Source organism: Balaenoptera ricei, chromosome 13, assembly GCF_028023285.1.
Source record: "Balaenoptera ricei isolate mBalRic1 chromosome 13, mBalRic1.hap2, whole genome shotgun sequence".
Taxonomy (NCBI): Eukaryota; Metazoa; Chordata; class Mammalia; order Artiodactyla; family Balaenopteridae; genus Balaenoptera; species Balaenoptera ricei.
The window spans coordinates 42,997,644-43,015,327 of NC_082651.1; the positions used below are offsets into that span (position 1 = coordinate 42,997,644).

The 17,684-nt window shown below is 37.3% G+C and overlaps 2 protein-coding genes across 4 annotated transcripts in view; both read right to left on the minus strand.

Moving 5' to 3' along the window:
- GMCL1 (germ cell-less 1, spermatogenesis associated) overlaps positions 1-12,917 on the minus strand; it is a 56,384-nt gene extending 43,467 nt beyond the window's left edge. The window contains exons 1-6 of one of the 2 annotated variants that reach the window (XM_059942469.1): positions 12,418-12,917; positions 6,835-6,958; positions 4,924-5,020; positions 3,731-3,828; positions 1,271-1,383; positions 241-306 (exon numbers count right to left, since the gene is read on the minus strand). In XM_059942469.1, coding sequence (XP_059798452.1) covers positions 241-306; positions 1,271-1,383; positions 3,731-3,828; positions 4,924-5,020; positions 6,835-6,958; positions 12,418-12,677 — 758 coding nt within the window. In that variant the 5' untranslated portion in view covers positions 12,678-12,917. Of the gene's footprint in view, positions 1-240; positions 307-1,270; positions 1,449-3,730; positions 3,829-4,923; positions 5,021-6,834; positions 6,959-12,417 lie in introns of both variants that reach the window. The other variant, XM_059942470.1, reaches the window with a different exon arrangement.
- A 3,260-nt stretch (positions 12,918-16,177) lies between these two features.
- The window catches only part of ANXA4 (annexin A4), a 74,600-nt gene continuing 73,093 nt past the window's right edge, over positions 16,178-17,684 (minus strand). For both annotated transcript variants that reach the window (XM_059943120.1, XM_059943119.1), the window contains exon 13: positions 16,178-17,270. In XM_059943120.1, the coding sequence (XP_059799103.1) occupies positions 17,211-17,270 (60 nt within the window). In that variant the 3' untranslated portion in view covers positions 16,178-17,210. The remainder of the gene's footprint in view (positions 17,271-17,684) is intronic.

Consider the following 17,684-nt stretch of genomic DNA (forward strand, 5'->3'; position numbering starts at 1 on the left):
ATAGTTTTATAGCAGCAATGAATTTTTCCATTAAAATTGGTTAAAGGAGTAGTCATAATATACATTGTATCATTTACAACAAAGAAAAAAAATTTGTGTAGCATTTTTTCAATTCATGATGTAGTCAAGATACCTTTCATTAAATTGTTCACTTTTTCATAAGCAATATATTTTTACTTTATACAAAAATGTCTTACATACTTTAACAAATGATAATTAAGTTATTTAAAATTCAAGTACCTGAGTTCTTTAAAAAGTTCAACATTCTGGTGAGTCATCAGATTGTTTAGAAGCCATTCAAGGCACCTGAAGTTAAAACATGGAATTATTACATTATATATCATGTATCTATGATTTATTAAGTAGTACTTACAGTTAAAATAAAAAAAGAATATTAATCTTGCTAGGACATGCGCAAATTTTTAAATTTAACAATTGGAAAGTTAGTATTGTTTTTGTCAGCAGTTAGTAAGGGAATATTCCCTTTATATTAAAAAGAGCATTTCTAATTAAGAAAACCTCATTTTCAAGTTTGTGTTAAATGGTTTATGAAGGGGTTTACATACTTCTATTACCTTCTTTATAATTTGAAAATGGGTACTGCAATTCTCAAGAATTAAAAACATTGCCAGTAGTTGCACTGATATACAGTCAGCCCTCGGTATCCGCGGGTTCTGTATCCATGGATTCAACCAACCGAGAATTGGAAATATTGGAGAAAAAAAAAAATAATTCCAGAATGTTCCAAAAAGCAAAACTTAAATTTGCTGCAAGCCAGCAACTATCTACATAGCATTTACATTGTACTTGTAACTATTTACATAGCATTCACATTGTATTAGGTATTTATAAGTAATCCAGAGATGATTTAAAGTATACAGGAGGATGGTTATTTGCAAATACTACACCATTAAATAAGGGACTTGAGCATCCGCAGATTTTGGTATCCACCCAGGTCCTGGAACCAATCCCCTGCGGATAGTGAGGGACGACTGTAATGGCTATTATGCCTACTGCTTAAAAAAATTTAAGAGATGTGCTGTAAAGAGTGGCCATAGTTTTTATAAGCATGTATAACCCACCCACAATCACAAAGACCATACTTCTGAGGAATTTACTAATTAGTCCAAATGTAAAAACAGACCTTTTATAACAAATTCTATCCTCCCTTTTTTTTCTTTCTTTTTTATAGCTATACATTCTCTTAAGAAACCAAAGCAGCCAAATTCCCTAAAGCAGGATAAAAGGAAAAACAAGAAAGGTAACTCACTTTTTCTTTACAGAATCCAGTCCATAGGTCCCTGCTGATGTGTAATAGCCACATACGGTTTTCACATTAATTGTTTCCTTCATTGTCTCACCACACTGCTGTATTAAACCATCCTGTAAATATAAATAAGCACTGGAAAGGCCCATTTCACATGGGAAAAATAAGCTCTGAATATGTGCTTTTACATATTAAAAAGTAAAAAAAAAAAAAAAAAAAAAAAAGGAAGAAAGAAAGAAAAGAAAGAAAACTCATTAAGTGCAGCAAACCTAAGTCTTTTTATAAGTCCAGTAAAAATACCTAAAAAAATCCAGCAAGTATTAAACTAAATACTTGGAAGTGAAAATGGAAGGGAGGAAGTAAAAGCAGTAAGACAGAGGTGAATATTGCTATTCTCTTTCTTTTCTGTCCTTCCCCTATCTGGGACCTTTGCAAATTTAAGCAACATTCTGTTTTGCCTGTTCTTTTAAAACTAAGACCTCTTTATATAGTCAGATGACCATGTGATGGGCTAGGTAAGTAAACAATATGAATCATCAGAAAGTTTTTATTAAAGTTTAAAACACCTATCAATACCTAAGAAATACACCTAAAACAAATATATTATTGTTTAAAACTTGCATTGAATTTTTAATCTAAAATGTTTATATGGAAGATTTCAAATAGCTAACTTTATTTAGTATATGGAAAGGATCCGGTCATTTTTTACTCAAATTTCTGAGATATATTCATCATGCAAGTGTATTATTGTTAAATAGTTAAATCATAAAGATAATGCAGAAAGTGAATTAAGAAGAAAACCAAAAAAGGATTAAAAGTTAAAAAATAAAGTATAATTATTGGAAATAAGTATCGAAAGGATCAAAACATTTATAAAAATCAAATTACCTCAGCCAAGGATATTTAGCAAGCTATTAACTAATACTTAAAATAAATCAGTATACAAAAGTCACATAAAAAGAAACTTAACTTTTTAAAATGATCAAAATAAAATGTTGACTCCACTGGGATTTTACACTTACCTGGAAGCCATTCTAGACTCCTTCCCTTTCAATATCTCATCTGTCACCAAGTCCAGCGGATTATCCCTGCTTAACCTCCCCAGTAACCAGTTTTCCTCTCCATGCTTTTTGCTACTACCCTCATTTAGACCCTCCCGTGGATTACTGCAATAGGTTTTTTTTCATTTTCTTCATATTTAATGGAATGTACAGTAATTTTAATATATCTAGTATAATTCTCCTAGATGTGGCAACAAATTTTTAAGTTTGAGTTTGAGTTTTTTTCTCATCATTTCTCTAATTTATTTATTTTATAATTTTTATTGGAGTATAGTTGATTTACAATGTTGTGTTAGTTTCAAGTGTACAGCAAAGTGAAGCAGCTGTTGGTGGGAATGTAATAGGTTTTATACTCATCTTTCCTTCAGTTCACCCTTCACACTGTTCCCAAAGCATTCTGAAATATAACTTTGTCTTTCCCCTGATTAAAACTTTCCGAAAGTACTTATATGTAAAGTCTCGACTTCTTAAAAGGTATTGATTGAGGGGCTTTCGTGATCTGGTCTCTGCCTCCCTCTCTCCAACCCTTCTTATATTCTGTGCTAGATCTATGTTCCACTCAGATTCTCTAATCCTCCATTGTTTCATATTTCTAGGTCTTAGTTTTCTGTCTGAAATGTTCTTCCTTCCCCTCTCTTCTTACTTCACAAGATAAATACATTTTCAGTTTTTAAGGCTCAACCTCAAACACAACTTCTTTGACACCAACAGGTTAAACCAACCAGTTTGTGCATCCACTAAATCCTACAGAAAGTTTATCATCACATCTATAATATTGGACAGCTCTTACTTTACCTTTGAGTCTGTATATCAACCCTCCCTCCCCCACTCTACACACTCATTATATTGTGAGCTTCTTAAAGGTGGGGATTATATCTTTATTTACCTTTGTATCTCTATGCCTAGCTTGACACACTGCTCAATACACTTCCGATGAATGAACAGATCTGTCATTCTACCAATAGATTATATACATTTAGGTGGTTTACACACAATTATTTCATAATTAAGAAAACATTTACATAGTAAGCACTCAATGTTTTCCAAACCCATGAACTATATGAATTAGTAATAAGCCACCTGCTTAAAACAGTCAAGATAAGTCATTAACGAATAGAAATCTGTAAATGGATTTAAGACAAGTACCTTCCTTCCACATTACAGTCATTCTAAGATATCCACACAGAAATAGCTTGCATTCATTTTACATAGGCATCGAGACCGTCTCATTTGTAATAAACTGCTTTTCATTAAACATTTTAAATGACTTATCATGAATGGAATATTTATACATTTCCTTTAAAAGTTATAAACAAGCTAAGTTTTATTATTGTTTTTGGAACAGATACCTTGAAACAAAGATACAAGTGTGATCCTTTTTTTCAGTACTATGCATACTTACCAACTGCAGCATACAAGCTGCTGCCAAAATGGCAATAACTCGACTGGGCTTTATTAAGACATCATCTCGATACAATGACCCAAATGCCACCTGCAGTGCTTAAAGCAAAAGTACACAGGTAGAATGAAATAACAATTATAGCTGTAAGAGTATTACAAAAATAACAATGACAGTCTTCATACACTAAGACATATGTCTAAATCTAGTATGTACAGAAAAGGATAAGATTAGTATCATTAATTAAACTATTAGTAATGGTTATGGATTGATGGTGCTAATTTAATAACAATGTTATACATTTCCATCTGTTCTACCAAATCATGCTGGATTCTTCTACATCTAATCTTGACATTAGTTAGTGGTCAGAATTAAGACACCCTTGGAAAAAGTTTTATAAAGATATCCCTGAGTAAACCAATCATTAAGTACAACCACACAGACCCAATGATAATCTTAACCCTGGTGCTTTCAGTGCTTTACCACTGGGGAGTGTGGAACAGCTCCTGGTCCTATGCATGCCACACTCTCACCCAGCTGCCACAGCTATTTAAGTCTGTCCATCCTTTTCTCTACTGCCATTCTCATGCATGTCCTACATGGTTTGCTTTATAAATATTCTTTTCTGTTTGCCTATGAGGTGAGTACTGGGTACTTCCACTTCAGCTATCCAAGACAGGAGCAGGAGCACGAGAACAGGAGTCAGGAGACCTACAGTCTGATCTAGGCTCACTAAACTGCTCTGAGACCTAAAATAAGTCTCTTAAATCCTCTGGACCTCAGCCTCCTCATCTAAGGACCATATAGCTCTAAAACAATACTGACTACATGATTCATATACTTATTCCCAGAAAAGGTCTTCATATACAGGGAATAATCAATGAATAATGTTTATTGGCTTATTGTTTATTGGTCATACTCCTCCTTCCTTCACTCTACATCCTCTATATTCCAGGCAGATATATTTACAAACATGAAGTAAACAGATTGATAAGGCTGACATGACTAAATAAAGATACGTAGAACAGAACTGATAAAACTATGGAGTAAATTAATATAAAGTTGTCACCTTAGGGTGTTAAATGGAGCTTTTCTCTAGCCAACAAAGTTAGAAGAAAATATTTATTTTCTGTCAAAAGAATAAAAAGTTTATGTTTTTATGATTTTTGCATAATAGTAATCATGGTGGCGGTTACCTTCTATATCAATATTCTGGTCTGGAATCTCCAGTTCAATAATATTCATGCTGGACTCCTTCCATGAACCACTGAACATACTAGAAAAGTAGCCAGACTTAAAAACAAAAACAAAAAACACACTTATGCAGTACTTTCTGTGTCTTCCAAATTATTTTCCCATTTCTAACTCTAAGCAACTATTCTATCAAAACTAATGCATCATATTATTTCAAGAGAAAAAAAACTGCCAGATAGGAGAAAAGAAATTAAGATAAGGACACTATTAGGCTTATCAAAATACTTTAATTATTGAAAACCAAACCAAATTCTCATATTACTATCTGAACTGGCTTCCCATGTTACTGTTTGAACCAACTAAGCTTTTTACTTAGTTGAAACAATTTCTGAGTATATTACATGAATATGTTTTCCTTTTCAATAGCATTCTAAATTCAAGCTTAGAAATTATATCATATATTTAAGTATCTCTCATAAACATAAAACAACACACAATGTGGATACAAAATAATGTAGTGAGGAAGAGAGAAGAGAAAACTAAAAGCTGTTGAGTCCTTACTCTATCTCAGTGCCTATAAAGGGTCCAGACCAGTCCCAAGTCAACACTAATAGGATGATCCCCAAGGAATTAGGGAAAATCCAAAGTTTAGTTTTATCTTATAAAAAAATTCCAGAATGAATCTGAATTATTGGAAAGACACCAGAATGGATGAAGTCTTTAGTTACCTTCTAGATAGCACCTCCCATAACTAGAATTACTTTGGAAAGGATCAAATACTAACTACTGATTTTTAAAAATTTACTGAGTATGTAGTTTAAGGCACTGTGAATACAGCAGAAAACAAAACAGACGTTTCTGTCCTCAGGGGACTTATAATTTAGCATGTGTCTTGCACTATGATCAATCCAGTTTCTCTTGAGAGGGAAAGCCTTAACAGAGGCATTTTCACCCCTGAATTCACAAAACTGCTTTCAAAGATCAAAAAGAAAGATACGGACCATGTCCTCAAGTTAAGACCAGTATTCTGATATAGTCTCTGGGGTATATACTGCAAGCCAAAGTAAACTTGTTCAAAAAAATTAAATAAAAAACATGATTAAAGTGTAAGAGAAAAAATCCCTTTCAAATGCTTCTACTGAAAAATCTTATACTATACCGTCTTACCAGTAATTACTGTCATATCGTTAAGAGGAGAGGGAAAATATAAGCTCCATAGGATAGAAAGTGAATTGTTCACTATTCTATTCCCACTGCCTAGACCAATGACTTGAAAACAGATTTGATGAAAGAATAAAGGATTAAAATATTTGAGCCATTAGAACAACATTTTCTTTTATTTTGGAAGTCTTGAATCTTTAAAATGGGGTGGCTGATAATAATATTTTCACAGAAATCAAACAGGTATATCAGCTAAATGACTTAGTCCATATACTTTTTTGGTTTTGGTTTTGGCATTTTCCAGGAGAGAGGGAAAAGTGCCAAGAACTTTCCATTTACATTCAATCTTAACTACAAAGCAACATTTCAGCTGAATTTATCCAACTGAAATAATCATATACAAAATAAACAAATTCAGCAATCCTAACTTAAATGTTGAATGGTTTTTTCCCTTTTTCCCTTTTTGTCAACAGAAGGCACCAAAATAAGTACCTTATTGGAGTAATGACAAAAAGGCTGGTATGACAATGAAAACTCAAAATCTGTTTTCTAGACCAAACTAAGTTTTCACTAACAATGTTCACCATATCTCTTACAAAACAAGACTTTTCATCAGATAGGACTTAAACAGCAAATGTTCATGCAAAAGATTACTGTGAAATGCAATGAGAAAGAACAAGACTTATAAGAGTGTGAGTTGTTTTAAGTGACTACCTTGGTTACTCAAATATATAGAAAAATAAAATACTTACTTGACATAAATATATTTTGTGTAAGCTCCACTCTTCTCCTAGAGCACAAATCTTAATGTCACTGTTTTCACCATTTAAAAATAATGTTTGATAAATATATTTGGATGTACTCTTCAATTTTTTCCTGTTAAAAGAAATGCAAACGTTACATATATGTAAAACTGAATGTTCTACTGATTTTGCATGTAACTCAAAATACTCCTTTTGCTCAATTTCTATTAAATAGAACCAATTTGTCCACTGTATAAACAGAGAGAGGGATATTATATATTCAAACGTGCTCATGTATGGAAGGGTACATAAGAAACTAATAACAGTGGTTATCTGTGGGGTACTCTATTCCCAAGAGGGGGAATAGTGGATAGATGGGGGCAGCGTGGAAGGGAGACCTTTCACTATACAGCTTTTTGCAATTTCTGATTTTTGAACTAAGAGAATTACCTATTCAATAAAGAAAAGTCAGCATGGTGATTTTTGTGTATTTCCTTATTTAGTAACCAGCACTATGGATGATGTAATACAGTTGCAATAATACTGCTATGCAACTACAAAATGAAGAACAAGAATAAAAATTTCACCTACACAAGTAATTTTAAAAATAATTTACATTTAATCTTATTTTAGTATCGAACTATTCTTAAACTCCTTAAAATGTCTTTTTCCCCACATTGGACAAATGGTTTGCAACCTTAGACCAAAGGTTTTCAAAATTATGCTCAATGGAGAAGTGTCTTCGGGGCCACCAGGGAGAGCCAAGGTGTGAACTCTGGGCATCCCATCTAACTTCAACCAGAGCAGCATCATATATTATATTTGTAAACATCTTGGATTTGTGCATAAGATTTAATTTAAAGGAAGAATTGTTATTTTTGTTTTAAGTTTGACAATCATTGCTCAAGATGGTTCAGTAAGTAAGCAAAGCCCTAGGCAGAGAATGATCAATATCTTTTATATTCCTGGCCAATCCTGATAGCTTTCCTAGTAAAATTTTTAAATCTTTTTAAAAAAATGAAGTAATTGTTTCAGATGGTGTCTTAAATCAGTGTATTGAACACCCCTTCCCAACAGACAGTAAAAAATGCACATGCTTCAGGGCAGACAGACTTGGGTTTGAGTCCCAGGTCTACTACCACAGCTCAGTTACCTTAGATGTGAAAAGAGGATATTACTATCCACTTCATTGGGTTACTGTAAGAAATAAATGAGACAATGCAGTTTCCAGTTCCTGACAGCACTCTCCCCAAATTATATGAAAAGATTAAAAGTACAGAAAGGAATAAACCCACAACAGGAAAAAGGTGAGGGTGGGCTTATCACATGATGAGAGAATTCCATGGATCTGAAAGTTAGAAAATAAACTGGAATGGAAAAGAGCAGTGACAACCACAGCCCAAAAGATATCACGGTCTAGGATGGGGGTTGAAGCCCATCTGCCCTTCAGAACCGTGGGGGTAGGGATGGGGCTGGGAGGATGAGGTCTCAAGAGAAACAGAAGGCAGAAGTGAGGAGTGAGGCAAAAAATGGGGAAACTTGTTCCCTTAATGGCCTCCCCCACTCTCTATGAACACAGAGTACAGATAACTTATACAAACAGATTCCAAGGTTTTTCTAGAAAGAAACAGAACAAACCTATCAGGAAGATCTAAGACTTTGGTGTAGGTGTTGGTGCCCCAGACAAAGGAATCCTCATTCTGGCATTTGAGGAATCTGTAGCCTGTTAGCTCCCAACCTATTCACCCTAAATCATGGTTCCCAAACTGTGTGCCAAAGCACCTGGAGCACCACAGCAAACTCAGGGATGCATGTGGAATATTCCAAAATTAAAGGAAATCACAGCAACATCTTTCAGATACCATGCAATCTACACTATTAAGTTGTTTGGACCTAACTATGAGATATTTCTTTAGGACCAGAGGTGCCATGAAAAAACTTACTCAGACACTAAGGGCACTGTGAACCAATAAGGCTTGGGAATCTCTGCTCTAAAACAAAGCATGCCCCACCCATATCCAACTTAGTAGTCAGTCTTCCTACTCAAAGGGAAGGCCCAGCAGAAACAGATCTATTTACTCAAAACACACACACACACACACACACACACCAGTGACTCATTCTGAAGCAGACAACCAAGGATCTCTCAACATGAGGAAAATTAACAGCATTAAAGACTATTTTAAAAAAGAGAAAAATTGGCATCAGAGGAAACATATAATTCAGGGAAAATAGAACTTAAAAAAAAACCCTCTAACACTCTAATTATAACTAGTACATCTAGAGAGTTGAGATTACTACATTTATAAAATAATAGGATGCTAAGCTAAAGTATTACTCAGAACAAGGGGGAAAAAAAAAAAGAGATCTTCGGGACCAAAACCACAGTTGCTGAAATTCCAAAAAAAAAAAAGGGAAAGTTAAGGAAATTTCCCAGAACACAAAGCAAAAAGACCTAGAAAGGAAAAAAAGAAAAGAGAAAAGAGGTACAATCCAAGAAATCCAAAATCCAGTTAAGAGGGGTCCAAGAAAGAGAAAACAAAGATAACAGGAGAAAGAGAATTACAGAAAAAAGTTTCCCCAAACTAGTCTCCAGATTGTAAGGATCCACCAACTACCAAGGCCATTAAAAGACCTACAGTTAAGCACCTTCTAGTTAAATTCCAAAATACCAAAGAAAAAATTCCAAAAGTTCCAGAGAGAAAAAAAGTCACCTAAGAAGAAAAGAGAATTAGACCAGCATCACATTTTCTCATCAGTATGGTAGGCTAGAAGACAATGAATTAATACCATCAAAGATATCAAAAGTTATTTTAGATTTCTGCACCCAGTCAAAAGATGACTAAAGTGAGAGGCTAAATTTACAACTAGATAAGCACAAATTACCTTCTTTTGCACCTTTCTTAGGAAAATATCTGAGGATGTAGTTCCCTCAAATGAGTTCAGAAACAGAAAGACACAGGCTACAGAAAACAGTGGATCCGATCCTAGAGACAGGGTCAGAGTAAATCCCAGGATAAGTGTAGACCTAGAGAGCAATGGTTGCAGACTGGAACAAGAGCATGGAGGGACCCAGGAGGGAGGTCTTGGGTTTAGAGAAGAAGGACTCCATGCAAGTGTGTTAGGAAAGAGAAAAATCTGAAGATATGATGAAGGAATATTATTATTTTGTCAATGGCGGGGGTGGGAGGGAAGGCAGTCAGAAAGTCTAATAAAATTTAAAAAGCAATACAAAAAAGAGTATTGTTCTAATAAGCTACAAATGAAAATAGGGCCCAACTTGATGGAATGTAAAAAAAAAATTCCATTTAATTATGAGGTTAGAAAATTTCTCCCAAGAGAAAAACAAGGGGTTGTGACATTGGACCCAAGAAGTATGATTTATAATCCTAGCACACTACTTGACTCTGCAGTGAACAATATTTACATAGCTATAACAACAACTAACTGTTTACTAGATTTCAATTTTTAGAGACAACCTATGGACGAAAAACTAAAGATCTGGTTGCAGAACAGTTGAGTTTTAAGTCTTGTTAACATAAAAGTAAAACATGCACTTGACAAAAGGTATAAGGTAGAAGGTGGGCCTGGAGGCCAAGGCTTTTCATGGAGTAGTTAGTTGAGGTGGAAGTGCACATGAGACAACCTCAGGAAGCATATTAGTGCCAACAAACAAGATTTTCTTACACCCTTCATCCATGCTGAGCTGAATAAACTAGGCACCTTGTACTGATACAACACATACTAGACTCTGACATGCATTTTCTAACAAAAATTTGCCTTAGAGGCTTTCCATTCCACTCCACTCATGTAGTTCAGGGGTTGGCAAACTTTTTCTGTAAAGGTCTAGACAGTTAATATTTTCAACTTCGTGGACCAGACAGCCTCCAAGCTAGTTGTGTTGGCACACCAGCGGGCAGTTTCTCGCTTGCCAGTCTCAGACTTCCACATCTTAGCAAACTCCTCTACCATCTAGTGGGGCACAACTCCTCCAACATCTGAATCTCAGCTTGGGAAAGGTGATCCTAGCCCAAATTTGTTCCTTCCTTAGGTATTCTGTCTCAGGCCTAGAAGTAGTGACAGCTCCCTATGCCCTCTATTCCTGTATTTTTTAGAGATCTCTTTACCTTAGTAACTTACCTTTAGTAGTTAATCGCTTGTTACTTCCTAATAATGGTTATATTAAACTTTCCCTGTTCAAATTACTGTGTGATTTCTTTCAAATGGACCCTGACATATATATTTCTATAGTGACACTGAATGCAAGTGGTCTAAATACTAATTAAAAGACAGAGATTATCCTATTGGATTTTTAAAAAATCAAGACCCCACTAAATGCTGTCTACAGGATACTTAAAGACACAGGTTTAATGGGAAAGAGTGGAAAAAGATTTAACATTTAAACACTTACCAAAAGAAAGTGGCAGTGGCTATAGTATCAGGAATGTAAATGTCTTTACATTTGTAAAGATAAGGGGAGCCAATTCATCAAGGAGGCCTAATATTTACTGAATGCTTCCATACCTGGCACTGTGCATCGCATGCATTCTAATATTTGTCAAGTCCTATAAGGCAAGTATTAGTATCTCCATTTTACATATGAGGAAATAAGGCTATTAAGTGCAAAGTACAGACTAGAACTCAGAATCTGAGCTCTTAAAATACTAATTCTCCAAAAAGGTAACTGAACAGTTTGGAAGTGGGGGTCCATTTTTGTAAATATAAACATTCATACATAAAACTGTATGAAAGAATTTATAAATCAAACTACTAAAAGAGATTGTTTATGATACTTATTTGACAATAAATATGTAACACGTGTAGCATAAAATTTTAGAATCTTTCAAAGTTTCGTTTAAAAAATTACATCTATGTGACCCACTGATGGCCTTTAAAAAAAGAGGAGCAACCAGATTTTTTATGTGAAAATTTATTCCACTTATAAACTACATTTTAGTTCACAAGTAAATATTCCGTTTTTCACCTCTTCTAAAAAAGGTTAAGCAAGCTGCCTTACATATCCACGGTCAACGACTTCGAGTACTAGAGACGTTGAAAGACTCTGTTCCTAGTGAGGAACAAATGTACACACTACTGAAAAATTTCACCTGTACAGTGAGAGCTCCTGTTCGTAATCATTTCCCTTCCACTGTGGGACGACAACAGGGGTGCTCACTTCAGAGCCTAAATTTACGTGTCTTGGACCACAGAAGGCAGCCGGATAAAAAACAACTTATTCTACTGCCACCCACTCAGAGAGGACCAAGGTGTATTACGAAGGGCCAGCCGGCCGGCCCTGTCTAAGGTTTAATGAGGCGCAAGCTCTAGCTTGGCGTTTCTCAGTCTCGTCTTGGGGCTGTAGCACCACCCTGGCGGCGTCTGTGGTTTACAAACCAGAATACCGGGCGTCTCCCCAGGTGCTCCCCATCCGCCCTGCCTCGGACCGGCTCCCAGGTCTACCCCGTCAAGGGCACGTCCGCTCTTCACAGGCTGGGGAGCGCCGCAGCCCCCGAAGCCCCCCGGGCACCGGGCTCATCCCCAGGCCGGGCCGCGGGAGCCGCCCAACAGGTGCGGGCGCGTCCCCCCACGTACCTTCGAGGGGTGTTGAGGAGTCGCTGCTGCTCGTCCCCTTCCTCCTCATCCTCGTCTGTCTCGGAATCGGGGTGACAGTAGCAGAAGGCCCCGCTGCTCCGCTTGCGCTTACGGCTGCCCGGACAGTAACAGAAGCCGTGGGCGGCCGCGTCGCCACCACTCTCCGGCCTCCGGGCCGAGCCCCCAGCCCCAGAACCCGGCTCCTGCTGGGCTCGGGCTCGCCCCGGGTGGCGCAGCACTCGGCTGCTCAGCGAGCCCATGGGTCACGGCTCGCCGAGACTTCAGGGAGCGCACCTCAGGGAGCCCAACGAAAACGGTCTCCCGCCATGGCCCGGCCACCACCGCCGGCCTCCACGTAGCCCGTGTGCCTACACCGCCACCTTCTCACGCGCAGCCCCGACCGCTGCGTTGGACTCTACCGCCTCCATCCTCCGCCACGCCCGCCGCGTCTGGCCGCGCCGCGCGCGCGGACCTCAGGACCTCGCCCCCTGACTTTCGCAATAAAGCGCGGACAGTAGGGCGCATGCGCACGGCGAGCCTCCGGAAGGGGCGGGGGAAGGCGCGTGTACGTCACGGGTGGAGCCTGCGCAGAATGGGATGAGGGCGGGAGTGGGGACGTGCATGTACAGATTGGCGCTTTCCGCACTGAGGTCCGCTGGGCCCACCTGCAATCCTGAACTGGGGGCCGGGCTAGCTTTTAGAATTACTTTATACACCCCTTTGTGTTAGCAAGACCGGCAATTCCACCTTGTTTGTTCTTTCTGCGAAGGTTCCTTAAGCTCCAGATGTCTACCGGGCCCTGTGTTAGGCAAGGGGCAAAAAAGACATTGCTGTTTGGGGTCATCTTTGGAGGAGTTCACCATGTGCTAGGGTCACGCCCTGCGTAGGCTTTCCAACAGAGGAGGACCTAGAATGTGGAGCTTTGCTAGGCCCTCGGGTTTCTTAAGCAGCACCTCTCCGCTGCCCTTAACTGATTATGGCAACCGTTCCATGGGCTCTGGGATGCCCAGAGCCAGTGGGATGTCTGAATAGGGTCTGAACCGGGACTGGGTTCAGTCAGTGGCAGTGGGATGTCTGAATAGGGTCTGAACCGGGACTGTCAGGTTTTAAAGTGCCTTCTGGAGACCCAAGCAATATTTACAGGTGTCTGAGCAAAAATTATAGGTGTATGCCTGGAGTTTGCAGCCATTGCTATGGACCCTGGACAGTCGGCTTTCATTCCCTGATTCCCTTCGGCTACTTTTTTTTTTTTAGCATCTTTATTGGAGTGTAATTGTTTTACAACGTTGTGTTAGTTTCTAATGTATAACAAAGTGAATCAGCTATATGTATACATATATCCCCATATCCCCTCCCTCTTGCGTCTCCCTCCCACCCTCCCTATCCCACCCCTCTAGGTGGTCAAAAAGCACCTAGCTGATCTCCCCGGGTGATGCAGCTGCTTCCCACTAGCTATCTATTTTACTTTTGGTAGTGTATATATGTCAGTGCTACTCTCTCACTTGATCCCAGCTTACCCTTCCCCCCTCCCTGTGTCCTCAAGTCCATTCTCTACATCTGTGTCTTTATTCCTGTCCTGCCCCTAGGTTCATCACCCTTCGGCTACTTTCTAAATAAAATGTTTATAATGAAAATATTTATAATGAAATACCATAAATGAAATATTTATAATGAATTACTCAAATAGAGTAATATGATAAATACCTATCACAAGTATAACTTAAATTTTAATAAAAACTTCAATGTATTATACTTGTTTTGATTCTTTTAAGTAGAACAATACAGATAGGCAGAAGCTCCCTCTCCATCTCAGTCTGTTTCTCTCCCTCCACTCTAGTGACCACTATCCTCAGAATGGTGTATATCATTATTCCCATGCACGTTCTTATACGTGTACCCATAGCAATACGTTTTCTTTTGCACGTTTAGACATGTAAATTAAATGGAATCATTCGTACCTATCATTTTGCACCTTTCTTCTCTCTCAAAATTATACTTTTGAGACTTATTCAATTAACAAATCTATAGTTAATTTTCACTGCTCTTGTGTGACACCCAAAATTTATCCTTTCCCTCACTGAGGGAGTTAGGTTGTTTCTACTTTACTGCTCTTATAGAGCAGCATTGAACACCATGTGCAAGAGAGTCACCAAATAGATCCCCAGAAGTGAACTTGCTGGGAACTTTTCAACTTTATTATCTGTTGCCAAATTGCTCTCTGAAATGACTGCACCAGCTTATACTCCCATCAGCAGTATATGTAATTTGGGCATCCCAGTGTACTCACTCTGAGAAGTCTGAACTGAGAGAGGCTGGCTGAGGCAGCTTGGTGGAGGTAGGGGGTAGGGGAGGAGCAGAAAATGATTGCTGCTAAGGGATCAGCCTGCATGCCCAGAATTTGTCAGCACAAAGGATACGCATGGAACAAATGTGGGCCACTATAAGACAGCCAGCACGGAATCATCTTAGATCCTGTCTAAAAGGCCTGGGTGGAAAGACAAACACTTCAGCACAAAGAGCCTGAATTCCTAGGGGCTGAAAAAGGAGAACTGCATTTGCTTTGCCAAAGGAACTAAAGATGAGTATTTTACTGGTGATGGAGTTGTAAAGGAACTCAGCAGAATGCTAACAAGAATCAGCTTTAAACATCTGACAGAACTAAAAAACAAAAAACATCTGACAGGGTCACACAGCATTGATCATCTACCACCACAGCACTAACAGGTAAGAACTTTCCTGCTCCCATTTTCTCTCCTCCCTTCTGCTAGGTTGGGGAGGGGAAGGTAGGGTCTAGAAGGAAGACTAGGTGAAGAAAGAAAAGAAGCCCACCGTATCACCCTCCCCAAACTCCAGCTTCCTGCTGGCAATAAGCCAGATCTGAATGAGGGGAGAAGCCTCAACTGTAAATGAAGTTTGGAAGTTTGACCGAAAACATTAATTGCTGAAATGACACGGTTCTATAGTAGGACTTTTTAAAGCCTAAGAATGACCAGAAAAGTCACGACCCTATCCTCTATCTGAATTTTCATCTAAAGACAGGAGAAGAACTAGACCCAATGAATAAATGTAAATGGACAGTAGGAGAAAAAAAACAAAGTTGCTTCCTAGTTATATTACAAAGTCATGCTTGTTCAATACAGCAATCATTCCTCCAGGGTGGCTTTAACCTACTCTCTAGAAAGCTTCCCATCAACATATGCAATTTGTTTTAAAATTCTGGCTAAGCCATATATAATTTAAAGATAAAACCCCCCCAAATTTGTAATGCTTCCAAAGCCAAATAACGTTAATTTGGAAATTCCATGCTCTTCTGGGTAGGTATTGAAGCAGCAGTACTATTTCCTATAATTAACTGGAAGTATTCATGTAAATAGCTTTCACCAGTAGTCAAGCACTTGTAATAGGCAAGTAGAAACAAATCCTTATATTTCACCCATCAAAATACAACAAATAACTATAGAATGAACAAAGAAGACAAATATTCTTATTTAATATGAATGTTCTACTTAGAACCAACAGCATCACTCGTTTCCAGAGATAACTTAAATATACTATTTTATATCATTAAGTAGTGTTTGGTATATATGAACATTAGTTTTACAGCAGTAGAGGTATATAAGATTAAATATGTTATTTTTCCTAATGTTGTACTTTCTAATAGAAATTGAGTAACACAAATCCTTCAAAAATATCTCCTTTCAGAGTCCAGGATGAAAAAACTCACAAGCAGAAAAGTCAGTCAGAGAAAGCATATACCTCATTTGAAAGGCACCGTGTTTTATTGAAATTATTTTTCCATGGTGTATACAAACTGAACTTTTAAATTAAATCCAAGTACACCTTTACAGTAATTCTAGAGTTGAAAGGCACAGTCTAAGTATAAATTACTACAAATCAACAAAATTGAAAATGATTTAAAAAATTTGGGGCACAAAAATTTTTCTTTAAGTAAAAGTAAATTCAGAGCACTACACCATCACCAGAATACGCAGTTTGACACAATTCTTTCACATTCATCTTCAAGCTGGATCAGTACCATTATTATTATTTTATTATATTGTTATTATTATTATTAACCATAATATTGTGGAATGTTCAGCATTTATGTTTGGTAACCAGACATATATGATCTGTATAACCACACTTAGAATTGAATTCGTTCAGAAGAGTTGGTGAGTTTGGTATACTTTAACCTGGAGAGACTAAGAGATGGTAACATAAGATGTGATGGAGGAAGTCTCTAATGCCAAACTTAGTAAAGATCAACTAACACTTTAGGCAAAAACCTAAACAAAGGAGATCTGTGGATGCTTTCAAACTATGACAAGTAAAGTAGCAAATTGGATAGATATTCTTACTAACTAGATGCTCACAATTTCAAATCAAGAAATTACTAGCCACTCTAAAAATAGAATTAGGGAAGAAAAGTGATTTTAGAACAGTCTTCCATTTCAACAGTTTTCACCAAAAAGAAAATATGAAATAATTTAATATATTCCAATTTCTGTGAAACACAAACAAGGAAGAAATCTGTTGAAAACATGGAGCACATTCTTATTTCTAATTTAAAATCTTCTTTTAGGTTTTATAAGCTGTGAAAAGCAAGTACAGCTTTAAAGCATCATAGTGAGTAATTATAGATGAATAATAATACAGTATATATCTTAGGAGGCATCTGTAGGCATTTTAATTGGAAATAACCATTCTGAGATAATGCTAACAGCAGTGTAGAAAAATGAAGTTAAAAAAAATTCGAAGTGTAGGGAACCCTCCTATCCTTTCTGGATTTTATTTTAATCATCTCCTCCACAGAGAATGAGCAGTACCTTCCTGTAGTCTCCAGATGTATCACCCTGGGGACAAGGAAAGCAGAGTTACAGTCAGATAAATGGGATTTAAAATAGAATACACAGCTCAAAGTCATCTAGGTTAACTTTTTCAGTCTTGCCGGGATCTTTCTTGGAGAGGTTTTTTTTTTTTTTTTTTTAAATGACATTTGTTATTTTTTATTATAAAAAGAACGCCTGTTCAATGTAGAAAATAGACATAAAAGAATATAAAAACATCATCTATAATTCTAACATCTAGAGATTACTCTGCCTAACATTTTGGTTTTTGCATATCCTTCCAGACCTTTTTCTATGGATATAGATTCCTACGTGATGGGATTGTAGTATTCTTCCATATTCTACTTTTTTATTTACTATAGCCTATTTCCCTATTTTAATTTATTATATACTCTTCCACAACATCATTCCTTAATGGTT